Source organism: Sceloporus undulatus, chromosome 6 (genome assembly GCF_019175285.1).
Source record: "Sceloporus undulatus isolate JIND9_A2432 ecotype Alabama chromosome 6, SceUnd_v1.1, whole genome shotgun sequence".
NCBI classification, from domain to species: Eukaryota; Metazoa; Chordata; class Lepidosauria; order Squamata; family Phrynosomatidae; genus Sceloporus; species Sceloporus undulatus.
The window spans coordinates 79,434,965-79,456,307 of NC_056527.1; the positions used below are offsets into that span (position 1 = coordinate 79,434,965).

At 38.8% G+C, this 21,343-nt stretch overlaps 1 protein-coding gene across 2 annotated transcripts in view; it reads right to left on the bottom strand.

The window, feature by feature from the left end:
* The window catches only part of EIF2AK3 (eukaryotic translation initiation factor 2 alpha kinase 3), a 37,385-nt gene that overhangs the window by 13,663 nt on the left and 2,379 nt on the right, over window positions 1-21,343 (bottom strand). For both annotated transcript variants that reach the window (XM_042474614.1, XM_042474613.1), the window contains exons 2-9: window positions 15,306-15,435; window positions 7,628-7,822; window positions 6,592-6,722; window positions 5,809-6,043; window positions 5,437-5,596; window positions 2,969-3,106; window positions 1,375-1,497; window positions 602-822 (exon numbers count right to left, since the gene is read on the bottom strand). In XM_042474614.1, the coding sequence (XP_042330548.1) occupies window positions 602-822; window positions 1,375-1,497; window positions 2,969-3,106; window positions 5,437-5,596; window positions 5,809-6,043; window positions 6,592-6,722; window positions 7,628-7,822; window positions 15,306-15,435 (1,333 nt within the window). The remainder of the gene's footprint in view (window positions 1-601; window positions 823-1,374; window positions 1,498-2,968; window positions 3,107-5,436; window positions 5,597-5,808; window positions 6,044-6,591; window positions 6,723-7,627; window positions 7,823-15,305; window positions 15,436-21,343) is intronic.

A 21,343-nucleotide genomic window follows, 5' to 3' on the forward strand; every position in this document is an offset into this window, starting at 1 on the left:
AATTTTCGGGATACGAAAAAATCACATTGGAAATCATTGTTCCGGGTAACGAATGTTTTTTCGGGTTACGAAGAAAATTTTTGGTGCTTTTTTCGGCTTTTTCGCACGAAACGCGGCTTTTCCCCATTAGCGCCTATGGCAATTCGGCTTACGAAGGCTTTTCGGGTTACGAAAGCGGCCGCGGAACGAATTACTTTTGTAACCCGAGGCACCACTGTACAGTATGTATCTTTTCTCCTTCTCCAAAGCGTTTCAAACCTTATCGTTTCTATCTTAACCATTCACTGATTTTTTAAAGGTAATTACATAGAAAGATGCTAAAAAGTGCAGTACATCCACTGCTGTGTATAGACTATGCTTCTCCTCAAACCCACTGCTACTCATCTGCAGTATGGAAGCACAATTCAAAGTGGAAAGTCTTCTGTACACTTATCTGGACTACATATATTTGGCATTTTAAAAGTAATAATCTTCAAGCTTCAAAAATTATGTATTTTAGCAGCCATTAAACTTGAATTGATTTCCTATATATCATACCCAGACACAAAAAGCTTCCAAAGATTTTCACAATTAAACTTCAAAATCAAATAATTCTACTTACTCGGTTGCGAGAATGGGGATGGAAAAGCCTACGCACAATGACGGTAGTTGCCACAATGCAGAATAAGATGGTGCAAACAATTTCTTTCCACCAATGCAGAAGCAGAATGGGATCTTTTTTACGGATATTCTTGTAGTTCATGCTCTCAGAAAACCTGACTGTGATCTGAGTGCTTCGCTTATTCCTCTCTCTTGAGTAGTAGGGCAAGAAATAGCCATTATCTAGGTTTTGAAAAAATCCCACAAAATAGTAATAATAATTTAAGTGCTTTTAAAATCTACAAACTCTAATTTCTTAATAAATAAAACTGTTCTTCTGAAGTTGCTAAATGTCAAAACATGTGGCAAACAAAGACAGGAATCCAAAGAATTTGTCTAGCTTTAGGGACGTTCAGTGAGATGTTTTATTCATTCCTCTCCCTTTAATGCAGACTTGTATATCATCCCAGAAATAAATTTTGACAACCTCTCTCTTTTTCAATACTACTTTTGTGACGTGACATGGGTTGGCTCTGGGTAGGAACTACCCAGTGTGCCTCTTTGACCCAAGTTCTATTCAGGACAGACACAATTTTCCAATATTCAGAAGACAGACTCTTCAAAACATAGTTAGGATTCCACCGAGTTAAATGATTATTACAATAATCAAGTTTTCACAGATTAATGCATAAGTTTGCTTTTTGTAAAAATAAATAAATAAATGGGTCCCTAGCTCTGTGTGTCTGTGTAACCATTTCAAGCTACCACTGACACCAAAGCATGATTAAGACTCACCATATGGATACTGCAGGACTGAAAGGGCACCATTACTGTACTCTTCATGAGAAAACTTGTCATTGCTGAGGCATTTGTCAAACTCATCAGATCCCACAAGCACAGGAGTTCTAGATGGAGAGTCTAGAAAAGAAAGTCAAGTTTTCCATGCTGAAATATTAAAACTATTAACCCACTGATTGTGGACAGCACTGCAAAAAATGATGTTACGGTACTTTTGCTTGTTTTTCCAAGAAAAAAGAACCACTAAAGTAGGAATTTCCAGAAGAGAGAGAAGCACCCAAGCATTGATCATTTAAATTCTAATTTATTTAAACTGTTAAGATTACAGTTGGCCCTCCACAGGTGCATCTTTGACTTTTGCAGATTTGATTATTAACGGATTTTATTAATATGTTCTCTCCAGAAATCCCTAGGTCCTCCAGTACAACTCTATGGTCACCATCTGCAAAAGGTTGTGTTGGAGGAACTAGAAATTTCCAGAGAAATACTTCTCTAGGCATTTATAGGTCCTCCAGCACAACAGTATGGTTAGCTTCTAGCAGACGCTAACCACAAGAGTTGCACTGGAGGACCTAGAGATTCTTAGAGAAATTCTTTTAGAAGTTCTTTTTTTTCTTTTTTAAAAAGTCTTTTTTTATTTGCACTTTCACAGGGGGCTTGCACCAGTGAATGATGGGGGCCTACTGTATATGATTGCTTCAGGTCAAAATTTTCTCATGCCCTCTTGCACCCTAAAACTCACATCATTCCCTGACATCTTATTTATAATTTAGCCATTTGTCTTGTCCTATTTAACTAACTACATTTGAATAAAAGTGTTTAAAAATGTTCTCCATATATGTACATATACCTTATTCAGTAATTCTAAATACCTTGTTCAGAGAGGAATAAGCTATTTAGAATTAATAGAAGCTGATCAGTTTAGAATAGATTTTAAAGACTGTGTCATGCTGGGCAAGTCTGGAAACTGTAGTTTGTTGCTGAGCCAGAGCTTTGCTCTGGTGCAACAAACTACAAATCCCAGAATTCTACAGCATGACCCATGGTAGTTAAAGTGGTATCAAACTAGGTTATGTTTGCCATGCAGATACAGCCTCAGTGAGTAAGAGCTTTAAAACATACTTCTGTCCTTTCATTTAGTCCACTTTCACATATTATAATGAACAAATAGCCAAATGGCTCCAAATGGGAAAGGTCTATTAGTAGTGATGTACTTCTGCAGAAAAAAAAATATTTTACAGAAATCTTTAAGAAATGTAAGAGACTATCTAAGGTCATCAAACCAGTAAATTTTCCAACTCAGTGCTTCACGGAAAATGCATTTATTAAAGAAACTGGTTACTATTGGAATGTAGTAACTCCATGTTATGTTACTTCTCAACAACAAAAGGCATGCTTCTTTTGACAAAAAGAACACTACTCCATTTTGAAAATGTGATGAAATAGCCAATACAAAATGCAAATTTGTAAGAAATACAAAACGGACAAAATATTGATATAGTAATTTGGTAAATACATTTTCCTATGAAGCTATGTTCTATCTCCTTCCAGTATGGGGAGGAAAAAAAGAATTGAAGGAACAATTACTTACGAATCAAGGGTTTCCACTTGATTATGGGCAAAGGAATGACTGCCTTATCATTCCTGGACTCCAAAGCCTTAGGATTGGTTGGGAACTTGTCAGAAATTCTGACTGATGACTGAAGGTACAGTTGACCTCCATACATACCTGCAAAATAAATCAAATACCATACTAGTCTTAGCATTTAAGTGTTGCCTTCTCTAACATTCATAAAGGCATTACAGGGGCTCAACATATTCCCAAGAGAAAAGTGGCATGTCAGATCACCTTTAAAATCATGCAAAAACTGGTGATTTTATCAAGGACAGACACTGTAATCTACTGTCTAGCTGAATCTTGGGAGGAAGCAGCAGTGTTTGAATGGTTTAAAACATGCAGAGTTCAAGGAAGACAACCCATACTGGAGACCACTGTTCCCCACTGATAGCCTAATGACTGAAGGGCATTCACCAGTGCCATGAGAGAAGTGAAATTCTCTCTTCACAGGGAAACTCCTCCTCTACCAGTATCTGACAGGATTCCCAAATGCTAGATCATTTGAAAAGAATGAAGGCTCTTCATTTTACTGTCCTACAGCAGCAGAACTGCTGCTACATCCTAGACCCACTGGAAGTGTGTAGAAATCTGATCAAACAAATATATAAAGTTCCTACAACATTTACAGAAATTCCAGAAGGTGAGGTAATACCAAAAGGGAAGAACCCAGTTTGGTTTATCCCTCTATAAATTCCATGAATTTATTTAGGCTAAGAAGTCCTCAGCATCAGGCTCCCCCAAAATGGAAAGCAACATTTCTGTTGTAAAACATTTTATCACAATGAACATGTTCACCTATTTTAAAGACATCTGATATAAAAACACTGTTCACAATAATACACAGACTTTTTGACAAGGACGATGCATGTACTACAACAGCAAAGATTGTATCAACAAGGCATGCCTAAGATATTTTTTTTGTTGTTGCTGCTGAATTTATGCATCATTAACCTAAACCAATTCACAGTTTGTTTTCAAATTTTCAATAAACAAAGAATTGGCTAGAAGAGACTGTAATGGACACAAATCTCTGATCCACTGATCTATGTTCAATATGTAATAGGCAAGATTGGGGTATGGGTGAATGTGGACTGTGTGTGGCAGGGAAGTGGAGCTGCATTGGTCTAGCATGGTTCCATTTCATCCACAGTTGTCCTGTCCCACAATCTGTGAGTAACTGAAGGTTGGTACCCAAGACCAAATAGAGGTACCACCCAACTAATTAGACATTAATAACCCTTCTTGACCGAGTCAGAGTTGCACTAAAATCCCATCAGAATGTGTTTGGGCAATTTCAACATTCAGCTGAATGATGCCCTACTGGGAATGGGTCAGAACATCATGACCTCCATAGCAAAAACAGACCAGTCATATTTGCCATCTGGCTCTACTCATTTTGCAGAGACAAGCTTCTCTTTCCTGGGTAGTCTGATGATGATCTGGATACAGAGAACTCTCTAACCCTGATATCTTGGACAAATCGCTTCTTTATTGGTCATATGACTTGGTGCCTCTGTATTGGCTGGAGGCTAATTAAGATGGTCCACCCCAGAACGCTAATGGACCCAGATGGTCTGTTGACAGCTTTTGGAGGATTTTCCTGCCATGTGAGGAAGCATTTCTACAGAAACCCCAGCTGGCCTCTGGAATGGGTAAAACTCCCAGGATCAGACATGATCTCTTCAGACTGTCTTCTTCCATTAAGCAGAGCCAAAGCAGAGTTCCCACATTTTTCCAGGGAACTGGTGCTGATGAATCAAGTGGAATGGCAACCTGGGTTGCAGAAAATCTGAAGCAAGTTTACCTCATTTGATGACCTAGCACACAACATTGCTGACGGGAAAGAATTTGTTCTATTCTATTACTTATGCACCTGCACCGTCATCAATTATTTTTCTCTCCAGTAATTAAAGATCTATTGACCTTTGCATAGGGATGCTTTTGAAAAGCATTCAGAAACTCCCAACTGGTGCAAAATTCTGTAGCCAGACTTCTGACTGTGGATGCTTACAGGTAGCATACAGAGCACAAAAATCTGTTTACAGTTGGCCCTCCATTTTCGTGGGGGATCCATTCTGGAAGACCCCCCGCAAAAACGGAGACTTGCCTATATACAAGCCCCATAGGCTTGAATGGAGCATGTGCCGGCAAACGCACAACCCACTGAAAATAAAGAAGTCACCCTCCATGAATATTCAAGACAGTGGACCTCAACTCTGCAAGAAAGGAGGGGCGACTGTATTTAGCAAGCCTTTGACAGCTGAGTTCAAATCTGGGTGGTTGTTGTTTGTTGATTTGTTTTTAATTTTCTTTAAACTTGTGTTCATTTACTCTTATATGTTTTTCCAATTATGTGTCTTATTGTCTGCAACTTTAAAATGCACTTGCGGGGTAAAACATGAGATATAAATAAATAAGGATTACATAAGTAGACATCACACCTAAATAGACACTGGACTCAGTAGCTCCTCTTGCAGCTTCCATAAGATCTTCATCTTCTACGTTATCACTACCAGAGGTGTAGCTTGTATCATCAAAGAGACTGATTGGAATTACTTTGCCATCTTTAACAAGCCATGCAGAAGCAACTGGGGCACAAAACTGCAGATATAAATAAGGTATATTAAGATCACCGCAATATATTTTTTCTGTGACCAAATCTTTTCAGTGCACAGCTTTTTATGAGCTCTCTTTAGATTATTATTATTACTGAACAGCAGCAAACCCTAATTGTCACAAAGACCTCTAATGCAAAAAAGCAAGGAAAACTGGGACAGTGCTGCAGTATTATTAACATGTGTCATCTTCAGTACCTGATATTCCCATTCCAGATGTCCTCCCTGCTTATTAAATGCCATAACCTTCCAGTCCGCTACTGAGACCTTTATCACTGTATCCTCCATTACAGCCTCCTGTTCTTCCACGTCCGAAATAATTTTAGAATCATCTTTGTTTAGATTTGATTTTAAATTGCCTTCAATAAATCCCACTCCTGTTTCTGCGTCTGGAACATAGCGCAGCTCAAAGTGACCAACACTAAAATTCCACCTTTAAAAGTTAAAAACAAAGAAACAAACAAAAGTTCAAGACTGTGCCTCCAAATTAATCCCATTTTTAATTTGTGTAATGGAAGATGTACTGACATTTCTGAAGTAATGCAAGCCTGTTAATCAGAACTGAACTAAAAAGATAGCAAGACATTTATTTATTTTGATCAAGAAATTCTGAGTTCACAAAGAACTTTTCTACAGCCTAGTAGTTATCCCAGAGAATAATTAAAAACAGTTATCTTTTTTGAAAAGTAAAGTATGGTGCTAAGAAAAGATTACAAACTAATACAAAAAGCAAACACATTTCTAGGAATTGCAAAGCACTGCTAGCACTTACACATTAATCTGTGGTAATAAATACAGAGAGTTGCCAAATAGTATCCACTCCATATTTTGCCTGCAGAATTCATTTAGATGTTAGGAAATCTTATACTAGTATACCACACCAAAACAATAGCATGTGCAGTGTCCATCTAGTTCCAAATAGAGAAGGAACACCACATTCAGATATGCCTCAGAATCACTATAATATTTTAAGATACATACTTTTCATTGCCGCTGCGGGGCCCAACAGCACGAACTGTTTTCTGGGTTCGGTGAAGAAGAAGAATATCTTCCTGTTCTATCTCGTCATCATCCCAGCGACGACAGCCCATCGCTGAGCAAATGTACTTCACCTGCAGTGAGAAGAAAGGTTACTTCTCTAAAATTTCTCCTTAGTCCTTTTGGTACAACCTTTTCATTACTAATTACAAACAATTCATGACTTTTCTCCATACCACCTATCTCCCATTTCTATATTTGTAACCTGGTGGGTCAGTGTAGATTTTACAGTAAAATATGGTGCTAAGAAAAGGTTCCAAACTAATACAAAAACTTCCTAAGACATAACATAGCTTTTAAATATAATATTATGCTGCTTTGGAATATATTTGGTAAATATCCTAAACCAGATACAACTTGGCAAACTCATTCAGAATTATTACTGTTATTAAACTGAATTACACCTGCTCTGTCAGGCTGCGCTCAAGTTTCTTGAGTGATCTGTAAATTTCCATACTTTACTTTCTATATGCATACTTTATTTTTAAACATTTATATCTTGCCTATTTTCCAAATAATAAATGAACAACACAGGTGGTTATAAATAAATTAATAACAGTCCTAACAGTCCTCTGTAACATAAAAAATTCAGTAAGAACTGAAAGCCGTGAAGAACATACAATGAGGGGAAAGGGCTCCTGTCCCCAAACTCTACTCAGTTCTAGGGTTGTAACTAGGGCATGACACAGATGCAATATCTGTAAGTGTGAATCACTGTAAGTGTGAATCACTATGAAGGAGAAGCAGCAATGGAAAAAAAATCACTCCCGACTACGTTGTATGTATTTCTGTGTACTGAAAGGTACAGTATACAGCCATATATGCATCTTTTTTTCAGCAAAATACACATAAAGGCCAGAAGTGAAATACTTCTGCCTTATCTAATGCTAAGCATCTATAGTTCTTTGATGTTTCCTCTGAAATGTAAGCCTTTAATTTTCATGAAAAAAAAATCTACTATCATATGTTAGGTTTTTACCTTTCCTGAATATGAACTCAGCCCATATGTTGTCAAGGACTTCCCACCAACCAGAACAACGTCATCACCAAATCTATAGGATGATTCAAGAAGAGATTCAACAGTGAAAGGAACAGCTTCCATGCTTCCTCTATCACGATCCCACTGGAAAAGGTCTCCATCCAAGGAAGGTATTATCATTTTATTCCCAAAGACCTAAAAAACATTAATAAGCAAATACAGTACCATTTAAATGTATGTATGTGGGGGATATAATGTCAAACAGAGTTACAAGGTCTAAATCCAACTACTAATCTCAACTACTGTATAGCCAAACAATCAATAGGAATATGTAAATATGTATTCCTCATTCAGCAATTGATTTAACATGAATACTAATTTGACTTGGTGTATCTTTATATTAATGTAGAGAGTTTATCTAGCAAACAAAAGTTTAGTACATATCAGCCAAAGTGAAAAGGGAAACATACAGATGCCAGAGATGTCTTAATGTTTAAAATAAAGCATAAATGCCCTCCATTTATATGTGTAGTGTGCTACCAATCCACTTTGCATCTGATTTGGATGAAAACACCTGTTTATGTGTTGGCAAAACCACTCTGTGTGAGACACGTTTTTACTCAGTTCACAAGAACACTGTCATGTAGTTCTAAGCAAAAGAGAAATACCAAAGGATGAACTGCACAAGGAGATTAATAGTGCTTTGAGCCATATCCATTTTCCAAATGAATACATAAAAGTGCAAAAGTAAAGCTGTTCTTGTTCGGTTTTGCACTACTCTTTATTGACCACACTGTATATGATGCACTATTCCCACTTATTAATGTCTAGGAACCAAACAGCAGCAAGGAAAGTGAAAATGTGCTGTAAATTGGGCTGCTAGTAACGTATATATAAAATACAGTAATGTCTCTATTTAGGTAGTGTGTCTCCCATTTTTTAAAATGCATTTTGTAAGAACTTTTGAAAACATTGTATTTAATTCTGAAGATAAAGAACACAACATCCATGCGACTCAGAGGTGTTAGTCACTGCCTATAAATATTAGGAAGCATCTAATAACAAGTAAGCCAGTGATGAAATATATGTACAGTGTGCCTGCATCATATGCGGGCACCCTATATGCGGCTTTCAGCTTATGCTGAAAGCCATGCAACAAGGAGAAAATGGTGCATGCACCTGTGGTGCATGCACACACGCCGCCACACTCGAGCCCCATTAGTTTCAATGGGGATCAAGCATATGCAGAATCTGTCTTATGGGGGGGAGGAGATCCCGAATGGATCTCCTGCGTAAGACAAGGGCACACTATACTTCATTGCTACCACTTCAATGAGCTGGATTATAACTGCCACTGCATTTGATCAGAAACCAGTATTAACATCCACTTCTAAATCATCTGGGAATTGTATGGGAAGACAATGGTAAAGGAAAATGAAGCAAATATGATTAGGGCAACAGTGAAACAAAATAAACGGGGATACAAAGATTATCTCCTGGCACCCCAAAGGATTGGGCTTAGACTCTAGGACATCTGTCATTTTTGCCTCTGAACTGCACAGCCTATATGATTTCACAATTTATGTAGAGTCACTACCTTTTCTCCCTTCCTCAATGCCATAGTGCCAGATGTGCACTTTCAAAACACTCAATGCAAATTGTTCACATGGAGTTCATGCGGCCCACGGATTCCCCATCACTGGTTTAGAACCTGAGGGTCTTTACACACAAAGAAAGACAGTATGGTATAATGAGTAGAGTTCTGTATATAAGATCTCACACTTGATTAATGAAATAGTGTCAGGTAGTTACATAGGAATTTTTAAAAAATTAACTTTATAAGAAAAAAATACTGAAATTATGGCAGGTTGGAATTATAAAATTCAGACTGATTATAAGACTCGGGCCAATAAGAAACATCAGTTAACTTATTCCAAAGTAATGTCTTATAATAAATTAAGGTGTTTTATTTAAAGATCCACTTAAGTAAGATTTCCATAAACATGAATGAATCTATTCTTGTTTGGCTTTCACAGCCTGTGATTACATCATTAAAAAAACAGACTGGAAAGGAAATTCAAAGTAACAGTAACTATTTTAAACAGTCAGTTTTTAAAGACAGTTGAAACAACTAAGCAGCAGGCCTGCTTTCAAAGCACTGTCAACTTTTACTGCGTTTCTACTTGCATCCTCAAATTAGTCATCAGCATTTCCATTCTCTTCATCTGAATAGTGAGTCAACTTTCATTTTCTAGATGATTTTTCAATTTTATGTTGTGATGACACTTGTGAAGTTTTCAGCAGTGGAGATATTCAGTATTCTGATGCATCTGAATGGATGATTGCTTAGACTGATTGCATTTCAGACATGTAGCAATATAAACACTTAAATTACAGCCGATCCCAACTGAGCATATCATCAGATGTTGCTAGATTACATTTCTCATTCTGTCCAGCTAGTCTGGCCAATAGTCAGAGATTACTGGAGTTGCTGTACAACAAAATCTATGGGCCCAAGGCTGGAAAATTCTTTGATAGTGTAACCAGGCTGCAAGGGGAATACAATTTTTGCATTATCGCGGTACAGTTTTTGGGCTATAAATACACACAAGCCTTGCAGTTCCTGACATCAAAAAGCATCTGAGGAAGTACACTGAAGCAGACGAAAGCTCATGCTGCCAACTTCGTTCTTTTAGTTAGTCTCAAAGGTGCTACAAGATCTCTCCAAATACAGTTTCTTGACAAGGTTGGTAACTTTTTCATTGTAAATATCCTTCATGCATTACAAGTGTTCTTTTGGTTCAATATGGAAGTCACAAGACTATATGCCACATCTTGCTCAAAAGGTTTTCAACAGAATAGTTTTCAAAGAACAGACTCTAATTTGAGGGTTTTTAATTATGCACAAATAGTGGCCCAGCTCTCATGGTAAGATGAGCGAAGATATTGGTGGAACTTGGCTTTTTGTCTATGTATACAGCATACACTATGCTGAATTGTCCCTGTTGGAAGCGAGAGTGGCTAAATAAACCAACAATGCCATGTGTGGCATTGTTAACAGTTCACACTTGCCAAAGGAGCCAAACAAAATTCACTTTTAAACATATATTATTTTTTTTACTACTCAGTTGCACAGATCTGTCTTTAACTGTAAGAACTGAACAAGTACTTCTTTTTCCTGTCTAAATGTCTTATTAAGTGCACAATGTTCACAAAATTTGACTCTTCACATACTTTAAAGATAAAATACTTCCAAACATATGATCGACTTTCTCTCAGTTCTTTGAAAGGTAACATACAGTAGTATTTTAGGTACAGCAACAAGTATTAAAGTTAGTTTTTTAAACCGGTTTTTAATGAAACAAACTACCAGATCATACAGAGATGGCATCCCCAAGTTCCTGAAGCAAGCAAACTGGAATCATGTGCAACTCTAGGTATAGCCTTTGATCACTGATGTCTGCTTATTATTCTTTTCAATTATCACAAGCAGCTAGTAGAAGCTATGTTTAGCTACTATTTGCCCTGACTGCAGGACTAGGATGCTCACCCTTGCCCTTGTATGTGACCTCCTTCTTTTAGGAAGTCAAAGTTGATGGCTACAGTGATATAGTTGTAGCGGATAGCTCCATCTGCTTATGACTCATGGGAGGAGGTAGAAAGACAACCGGTAAGAGACTGAAAGTCTGGATCAATATTGAAAAGGAATTAACTGTCTTTGGGTCTGTAAATTGTCCCCTCAATGGCTTTGACATTGATGACAAATGTGATTTCAGTTCTGTGGAAGGCTTTGAAATTAGGAATTGTAATAAAGGCACTAGGGGCTGTTTCAGAAGCCTCTTTTCGTCAGCAAGCTCAGCCGCTTTATTTGCACTTTCCCACTAAAGCGGGTTAAGCTGAGGGGCCTTCTTTGGATGGTATTATGGGGCAAATTTTGACAATGACTAAGGCTTTTTACATTGTGCCGCTGAACTAAGCAAATCAGGTAGTAGAAATGTCCGTAAGTATGGGGAATCTTCCCTTGACATGAGACACATCACTTGATTGACCTAAGACTTTGAACCAGGGCTTACTGATTGACAGATGGCCAATGGAAGACTTTACTGTAGTTGAAGCTAAGAACAGTTTAAGGATAAGAAGCTGAACAAAAAGCTCACTGAAACAGAAAATTGTCCAAATCAAAGAAGAGAATGCTCCTAATGAAGGAACTGGTGCAACATATGGAAAGGAAAAGGGGGAAAGATTAGTATTGTATATGTGTGAGTGAATGGGTGGATCTGCTGGACTAGGTGGGATTCCCAGCAAACAATCACTCAGCTCTGTAATTTCTGCAATTCTGAAGTGTACAAGCAACTCAGATAGGACAGTTACAAAGACAATGAAGAAGAAATGTACTTCTACAGTAAAGCCAAGACAAAGCTGGAAAACGTCAGCGCCACATTTTAGACAACATTCCTGACAGTCTGCATATTCCACGTTAGGTTGACAAAACACAATCTGCGCACAACGACAGCACTCTACACTGTAACTCATGTCCCATATTTGCCGGGGCACACATTAGTGGCAAATGGAAAGGTATGTCATCCAGGTGGCTGACACAAAAGCCTGAATGGATATCACTGCTAGGTATCCTTTACCCAGAACGTAATCTAAAATTATATTTTGCAAGAGAAAGCCAACAGAGAAAACATAGTTAATCAGTGCAGGCAGCTTCTTAAAATATTTTTAAAAAGCAAGTGTTCTTCTAAGAAATAATTGATTATGTTGCTTTACAATATTTTAAAAAATGGGGATGTTCCTGTTATAAATAACTAAAAGCTCATTCAGAGTATTTAGTGGAAAACCCAGAAAGTAAAATGGAATGATTATACTACTACTCTTAGTTAGGTGACAGCAGTGGCCATGAAGCCAATCCAGAAAGAATATTTTTTAAAAATCAGACTTTTCTCATTCAAAAAAGCCTAAGAGAATTCACCTGGCTTGTCCATCTTTGATTTTTCACATAGGAAAAGAAAGGAAGAGAAATAATTCATAAATCAATGAGATCAACACAAGCTCCGCAAAGATTGGAGACATATGCTCCCACAGGTATTAGGAGGAACAAATCATGTCTTTTGTGAGGAAGTAGAAGAGGATTTCAAAGCAGGCAATAAGAATTAGAAGAAGCATGCAACTTAGATAAAGAAATGACATCACCTCCCCCTTTCCCTTTCTACTAAAGCATTACCTCACCTCCTAATGCAAGAATGAGTCATCTAGGAAGTCGTGTGTAATAATCTTGATAATAGAAAGTAGGTTACCATGAGATATTTACACATTCCTCATGAACTATCACTGTAAACAAGTATTTGCTCAATTTCACTGATCAAAAATTGCCACAACCCCTAACCAACTCAAGCAGTCAAGTGTGGAAGAGAAATATAGTATTTTATAAATACAAGGGAGCTCTCTACTACATAGTCTATACATAAGTCTATAAATATTAGACCTTTTTAAAAAAGAATTAACACCCAGAACTGTCCAACACTTTTACTGTGATCACACACGGATGTTGGTATCCGTCGGGGTGGGGTGTCCAGAATAGACCCCCCCCCCCCCCGTGGATATTGAGGAATGACTGTAATACAGAAGACTTTCACTTTTTCATTTGAAAATGGTTGTACTTGTGTTTCAATAAGAACAGGGATGACAGGTAGGAAGAGCTGGGAGTAAACAGACACTGGATTTTGCTAGTCACAGTTGCCCACTGGACCAAATCTTCTGTTTTCATTGTGTGCTAGTAAGGAAGTATTTAGCTATACTATATGGTGGGTTATTGCTGATGCCTAATCAAGGAACCTGATTTGTTCCACCCAAACGAGAGAGAAGTTTTGAACCAGAAACAGATCTGTTGTTGATTTCCAATTCTATCTAACATGGATGCAAAACAAAGAACAAAAAAACTAGAAGCTGCAGTTATGAAATAACTTAGCAAAGAAATAGTCATAATAAACTATCCCTTCCTGGATATTTTTACTTACTGAAAAAAGGGAAGTGTGGGCAAGCTACATGCACTAGCATGATACTCATTTACAGTACACAGGATAAGCTAGCTCAGGAGCAAAACCAAGGTCAGAATACTCTGGCGACACCCTGGAGTATTCTAGAAAGTGTAGATGAGTCACTGTCTCTGTAGCTTGAAGCCTGATTTATTTCTCCCAAGTGCTATGAGTGCAGTTTCCACTTTTATTTATTTATTTTATTGGATTTACATCCTGCCTTTCTCTGACTTCACTTTCTAAAATTGTACGTTCATCTTCAAACAGTTATTCCTTGAATGAATCTATCATCCTTTCATTTCTTTTATATAGTTCTTCAGCGTATTGTTCCCAGTGTCTTTTTATTTTTACTTTGTCATGGCATGTGTTCCCCTGCTGGTCATAGAGCATCCCTTCTCTTGATTTAAATTATTCTTGGATCTTGTGGAAGAGGTCTCTTGTTCCACTTTTCTGTTGTCATGTTCTATTTCTCTTTTTGATTTCTCTTTCCTCTTTTTTATATAATAATTATTGTAGATGTTCTCTTTGTGCCTATGCACAAGTTACTGAATAGTTTAATTTAGGGTTCTGACTCTATTTCTGTCACTTTTTACTTTTGCTTTGTCTGTTCTTATGTGCCTGAAGAGTTTCATCTGTCATCCACCATAGGCATCTCTTTCTTTTGGGCTGCAGATAGTGTCTTTTTGCAATTCCCAATGTCCCCTTTCTTAAGGACTGGAATGTATACTGAGCGTTTCCATTCCATTGCTTTGTTTTCCATATTTGCTGGACATTTATTAACAATAATTTCAACAGGAATTACTGTAAAACCAAGTAGCCTAGCCTGCAACCATGTCAGAGGAAAACAAAAACAAAAACCCCTCATTTACTGAAGGTACAGATATGGCCATTTTATATATCTCCCTGGTCACTGGTTTACAAAGCTATTACATCTTTGGGACTGCCATCCAGTACTAGTTCTTTAAGGTGGCTGAAAAAATATTAACTCTATGTTTGCAATTCAAGAAAACTGAAAGACCTGATATGTTACTGAGTGCTTTGAACTATAAAAAAAGTTCAATTTTTGTTCTAGACATTCCACCTTATTATGGATAAAGCTATTAGCATATATACTCTTGTAACATATTAGATTTTTTTAAAAAAAAAACATGTTCTATTTTCTCTTTGGGCTGTAAGAATCAGCTTTCTTCACATGATCATCTTCAAATGATGAATTTTAGCATCATAAAAATAAACTTACACAGAAGCAAATGACTGGAAATACAGCAGTTCCTCCATTCACTGGGGTTAGGGGTGAAGGACACCCCCTGAATGTGGAAAAACCGCAAATCAAAAAAACACTATTCTTTGTACCTAAGAGAACAACTCTCTAGGAATCCCCAGGTCCTCCAGTGCAACTCTATGGCCAACATCTGCCAGAAGTTGATCACAGAATCATGCTGGAAAACCTACAAATGCCTAGATAAGTGTTTTATCTTTGAACTTCTAGGTTCTCCAGCACAACTCTATATTCATCTTCCAGCAGAATTGTGCTGGAGGACTTAAGAGATTCCTAGAGAAAACATATTAATCAAAACCCCAAATAATCAAATCAGCAAGAGTTAAAGCTGCAAAAGTGGAGGGCCAACTAGTAAACTTACCTCTGGTTTACTGAGACTAGATGAGACAAGAGAACCGGACCCCACGTCTAGGTCCCATTGTTTTCTACCACCGTTTTCTGGGTCTAGAGCAGCAATCCGTCCATCCAAAGTACTTATAATTACCAATGATCTGCAAAGAAAGAAAAAGTCCAGAAATGAGAAGACATTGCATCAATGTTCAGCTTCTGGATCTGGCCATCTTGTTCATAAAACAAGTTCTCAATTTGTCAATTTACATCAAAGTTCTCAATTTACGGTACTATTTTATACAACTGCATTTTTCCTGCTCTATCAGCATCGCTGCCCAAGCCATTTTTCCCCCTCTTTATCTTTCAGTGGAACCAGTGTGACCAGATCAAAGTACTACCCAACTTGGGCACCCCAATCTAAAAGATGATCTAAACTAAATCTAAATCATTCTGCAACATCTAAACGCTTATTTAGCAAGTATGTAAAATCCAGCATGATTTTATGAAATTACTATTTTGTAGGTATCTTTTATTTTCTTCTCCACATACACACTGTGTATTTGGTATTGGCCTTGGAATTCTCATATGCTCCCCAAATTCTGGGCACAGCAAAGGATGTTCCTAAATGTTCCTGTCTTACATATTTATAGTACAATATTTTTGAATATTGTTTCCATCATTAATGCAGATAAAGCTCCAGAAAATACCCATCTGGGTCACACTGTTGTGCCATGTTCTTCCAATAAGCAGACCAGACATATGTTCTACTTATAAAATAAAGTATTTATTATGTCCTGACTAGCATTTCTAGTTTTAGACAACATTTTTAAATTCTATTCCTACATTGCAAAGCATTTCTAGTCTTCCTGAAGCTTTGAAATATTTGTTCTTTAGGGAAAAACTCCCAGTAAGTAGTTTATTATTAGTGCAATTTGTTTCAAACCAACAGCAAATAGCTAGTTCTGTAGTCAAAATGTACTACACTTTGCTTGAACAATTATAGTCACAAGACAATTCCAGCTATATCATGACCAAGACTCATGTATTTAGGACGTAATTTTGGTCAATTACGTTGACCAAAAGTTAAATATTAAATGTACATAATTTTCTTGTGGATAATTTCACACATACGTTAAGTATTGCAGAACATTACTCTCTCAAATTGTTATTAAATCATTCATTATATACACAAGTCTCGTGTGTCTAACCTTGGTCAAGGTAAGATACAAACTACAGCTGGAGTTTATGTTTTGGACACAGTAGATAAGGGACAGAAAAGATATGATCTAAGACGGACTGCACAGCAAGCAAACAAGGAGAGTGTAAGATGAGATTCTCTATTCAGCCACTACTCTTGGTAACAACCAGCTAAGACTGAGGGACTGACTTGAATGAAAGTTTGTGGAGGTAGGGAGATTTTGTTTGTTCCACATTTTGAAACAAATTGACCAAAGAATTATTGGCATCTCTCCCTTATCTGAAATTTGCAATGAAGTTCTTGGCTCAAATTCTGCGGAAAATAGGCATGTTACGGAAAAATACAAACAAATTTTTATGCAGTGCTTTTACGCAAGATTGAGGTATGCTATGAAACTAGTGACTGCAAAACTGGCATGGGCTGGATACCATCCTCGCTTCAGTGTTAGGTTTTTCTGGTTGTGGGGGGTCCCCAATTAGCTGGCGGTGTCAGCTGACAATATCCAAGATATTAGTAAAGTCCAAGGGTACAAGAGTTTAGTCTGATGAGTATGCTAAGGAATCAGAGTTGCTGCTCCATGAAAACACTGGTGACTGAGGCTCTGATTTCTCTCTTACTCTCTCTCTCACACACACACTTAGGTTTACAGTCAGATTACAACACTGGCAAAACCCAAACCATCAGAACCACAAGAAAGATTGTCTTCCTACTTCTCATAGTTTCCTTCTGCTAGCACCTTTCTGAACTATCCTACCAGTTATTGTACTGACTGGCCATATTCATCCAGACCTACTGCAGTGACTACCAACCATTGAATTCATTTTCAAAGTTTCAGAACAGTTATGTTTCTGACTTTTTCATACACATAATTTTTTGGTCAGGTCTAGCTATGCTGGCTAAGAGTGTAGTGAGTTACTGCACAACGTATAGAAAACTGCACAACTCCCAGAGTGAAAGAATGAGAGGCCTCTGAAGGGTGGGTTGGAAAGACAGGAAGGATCACTTGAGGGAGGAAGAGATCTTCAAACAGCCAGTTGGAGCTAATATGAATTTAGGCCCATGTTTATATTATTACCAAATCATGGTAATGGTAGCAGAGGACTTCTAAGTCAGAAGTAGGCCTGTAATGAGCCCACTCAAAGATTATAGATCATAAAACATAAAAGCCACAACACACCATTAAGAGCCCATCTTTTAAACTTGCCGCTTTCCTCCTTACTTACACTGCTATCACTGTTGAGGAGAGTACCACTTGATTCAGGTCAGGAAGATTATTTATTTCTTATTCAAGTATTTCTAGTCCCCCCCTTCAACCAAAAAAGTCTAAAGGTGGCTTACATACAGTTAATTTGACAATTTCCTGCCCTTAGGCTTACAGTCTGTCTAACATAAAACACAAATGAAAGGGGGAAAGCAGTGAGGGAGTTGATCATGTTCATCAGACGCTGGTCACTCTCTGTCTCCTGCAGAGAGACCAGAACAATATCAGATGAAATTCAGAGGGGAAAACTCTCACCAGCCATTTGGGCACAGGCACAATTGAGTTGTGACTAGTGGCTCTTCTTTTCCCTCAGAGACCAGAGCAATGCCAGTTGGAATCTAGAAAGAGAGGCTCTCACCAGCAGCTGAGACCCAGGCACTCCTGGGACCAAGAAAACTATCCTACCATTAGATCCAAATAGATTCTCTTCTTATAGTTAAACTGCTGTCCATGTTTAAAGCCCTCCATGGACTGGCCCCTCCCTACTTATCAGACCTTCTTTCTCCTCACCTTCCCACTCGGGCCCTCCGTTCTGGTAGTCAAGGTCTGCTGTCCCAGCCCAGGATTTCCTCTGCCCCATCTCGAATTCGCCCCTTTTCACTCGCTGCCCCTCACTCCTGGAACCTTCTTCCCCCACAAGCAAGAGCCATCACTTCTTTAACCAGCTTCAAGGAGTTGAAGACCATCCTGTTCAGGCAGCGTTCCCAGGCATTGCATAATTGTCACTTGTATTTGATGTTTCTTGTTGCCTGTTTTATTGAATTTTATATGTATTATCCTACTGGAGAGGCCCCTTCCCCACCACCACTCCCTTTGTGTCGTGTCTTTTTAGATTGTAAGCCTGAGGGCAGGGAACCGTTCAATTAAAAAGATTGTATGTACAGCGCTGTGTAAATTTACAGCGCTTTATAAATAAAGGTTAATAATAATAATAATAATAAGCAGCAGCAGCAGATAAAGATGCAGACACTTGAAAAATGTAGAATTCAGAAACCATAAAAAAGAAAACTGAAGAGTCTTCCCCACCCAGCTTTGTGTCAGTGGCCACTTTCTCTTAGGATAACCTGTTGCAACTGGTGGTTGATGAACACAAATACAAATTAGCCAGGGGCGCTATTTTTGTTTTTTGAATTTGCCCTAGGACTGTATGTACTTCTAAGATGGCATGTTCTCTAACGGTGCCATAGGTATGAATCCAAGTAAAACGGCTCCAGCCTAAATGTGCTAAAGGCATCAGATTCCGCCAGCGTCATCTACCTTGGAAGCTAAGCCAGATCAGCTCTGGTTAGTTCTTGGATAAGAGATCACCAACAGATATCAGGTGCTGTATAGGAAGGAACTGGCAAAACTACCTCTTGAGTATTCATTGCCTAAGAAAACCATATGAATTTAATGCAGTAGCCATAAACTGACAGGCAACTTAAAGGTACACATGCACAATAGAGATGGGCAAAGTGGCTACCCAAGAGTGTATGCAGCATCCAAGACAATTTTGAGTCCTCCGGACTTTCAGTTTACTACCTGGTTAAGTAGAAGTCTTCCTTGGGCCCTAAAGAGCCTGGAGTGACAAAACTGTCCCCCTTGGGGTTTCAGTTTTTTAAAAAAATCCAAGGCGTGATAGAGGAAGCTCTCCAAACTCCTGCAGGGTGCCAATACAACTCCACACTCCTTGGAATTACTTCACTTCTGAGACAATGCATCAGCTTTCTCTAGCCTTTTCATCTAAAATACTGTCATTTGTATTTTCTAAAGTAGTGGTCCCCAAACTTTTTCAGGCTATGGCCTCCTTTCATCTTGAGCAACAACCCTAGCAGCCCCCAATGCCTATTTTTTATATTAGGTCTTCTGTTTGTCAGCAGCCACTCCGCCAGCGGCATCTACCTCAGCCATGCCAAGCTCACTACCACCTTCTTTTCTACCTCAACCTCTCATTTGCAACTACAGAAACAGAAGCAGCAGTGGCCCAGGTCTGCTCCTCCATCTTGCCTGAGCTAGCCTTATAGCTCAGTTGCTGCTCCCAGGGTAACCGGTTTGAAGGGAGTAGTGACCAAGCAGCCAGTCAAATGACTGAGCAGCCGATAGAACAGCAACTGAGAAGCCTCTCATTGGTGCGGGTGAGAGGCCTCTTAGGCACTGCTTCATTGCTGCTACCAAGGTGACCAGGAGCAAAGGCAGAAGCTTCTACCTGGTGAGGAAGGGACTCAGCCAGCTTCACATTTTTCTCCCCAGTGAAAAGAATTGACCCCCATATGCCCCTTCTCCAGAGCTCTACCTTCCCCACACAGCTTCAAGTTGTCTTCTCCAACAGAAATGTTAGATCTTCTATCTCTTCTCTCAGCCTGCGATGAAAGTAAGCCAGAGCAGCAGCCCAGCCCTAACCTGCCAGCCAAGCCTCAGCAAAGCTCACAAAGCTCAGGCAGGGTTCCAAATGTGAAAGCTCTTTTTTGCCACCGCTTCTCCATGCCGCCACGTGCTCTAACTCCTCATCCCCACCATGGTCCTAAAGGCCATTGGTTCCACTTGCCTTTCTTGCAGGCCAGTACTTTGATTGAAGTCCCCCCCCCATGCTGTCCCCTTTTTTTCTCACTGCCCTCTGTTGTCCCCTTCCACCCCTCCTCACTGCCCTCTGGATCTTCCATTGCCCCCTGGGGCAGGGCATACCACCAACTTTGGGAATCACTGATCTAAAAGAATGGAGCACAGCTATTTAAAAAGCCAAATAATGTTCTTAAAATTATATGTATTGATCTATAATGTTTAAAGTGACTGGAGCCTAAGAAACAATTCAATCTCTCCCATTTAAAGAATAAGGCCTGTTACAGACTGCCAAAATAAAACTGCTTCGGGTCTCTTTGGAGGTATGCTATTTAAATGATGCATGCATCCTAAAAATCCGGAAGCTGCACCAAAGCTGCACTCCAGTGCTTAGGAATGGAGTGTGGCTTTGGCATCATTTAAATAGTATACCCCCAAAGAGACCAGTGGGAAGAAGAGGCATGTATGTTGAGCATTTTGAAAGATACAGGGCTCCCCCGGGTTACGAAATTAATTCGTTCCGCGGCGCCATTCGTAACCCGAAAAGCATTCGCAAGCCGAAGCCCCATAGGCGCTAATAGCAAAAGCCGCGATTTGGTGCGAAAAAGCGCCGAAAAGCACCAAAAATTTTTTCGTAACCCGAAATAACCTTCGTAACCCGGAACAGTTTTTTTTAATGGATTTTTTTCGTAACCCGGAAATTTCGTAACGCGGCGCATTCGTATCCCGGGGTACCAGTGTACACATAAAATAAAAAATAAACTCTTTCCTCTTGTAACACTACAACATCCAAGGCGGAAAAACAGAGATGTTCTTCAAAACATGAGCAATCCTTCAAAACATGAGCATTAACCCCATCATGAAGAAAAGAAAAGACGCCAAAATGGATGGGACTTCGTTGTTGTTGTGTGTCTTCAAGTCATTTCCGCCTTATGACAACTGTAAGGTAACCCTATCATGGGGTTTCTTGGCAAGATTTGTCCAGAGGTAGTTTGCCATTGCCTTCCCCTGAGGCTGAGAGAGTGTGACTTGCCCAAAGTGAGTCTCATGGCCGAGAAGAAAATTAGACTCTGAG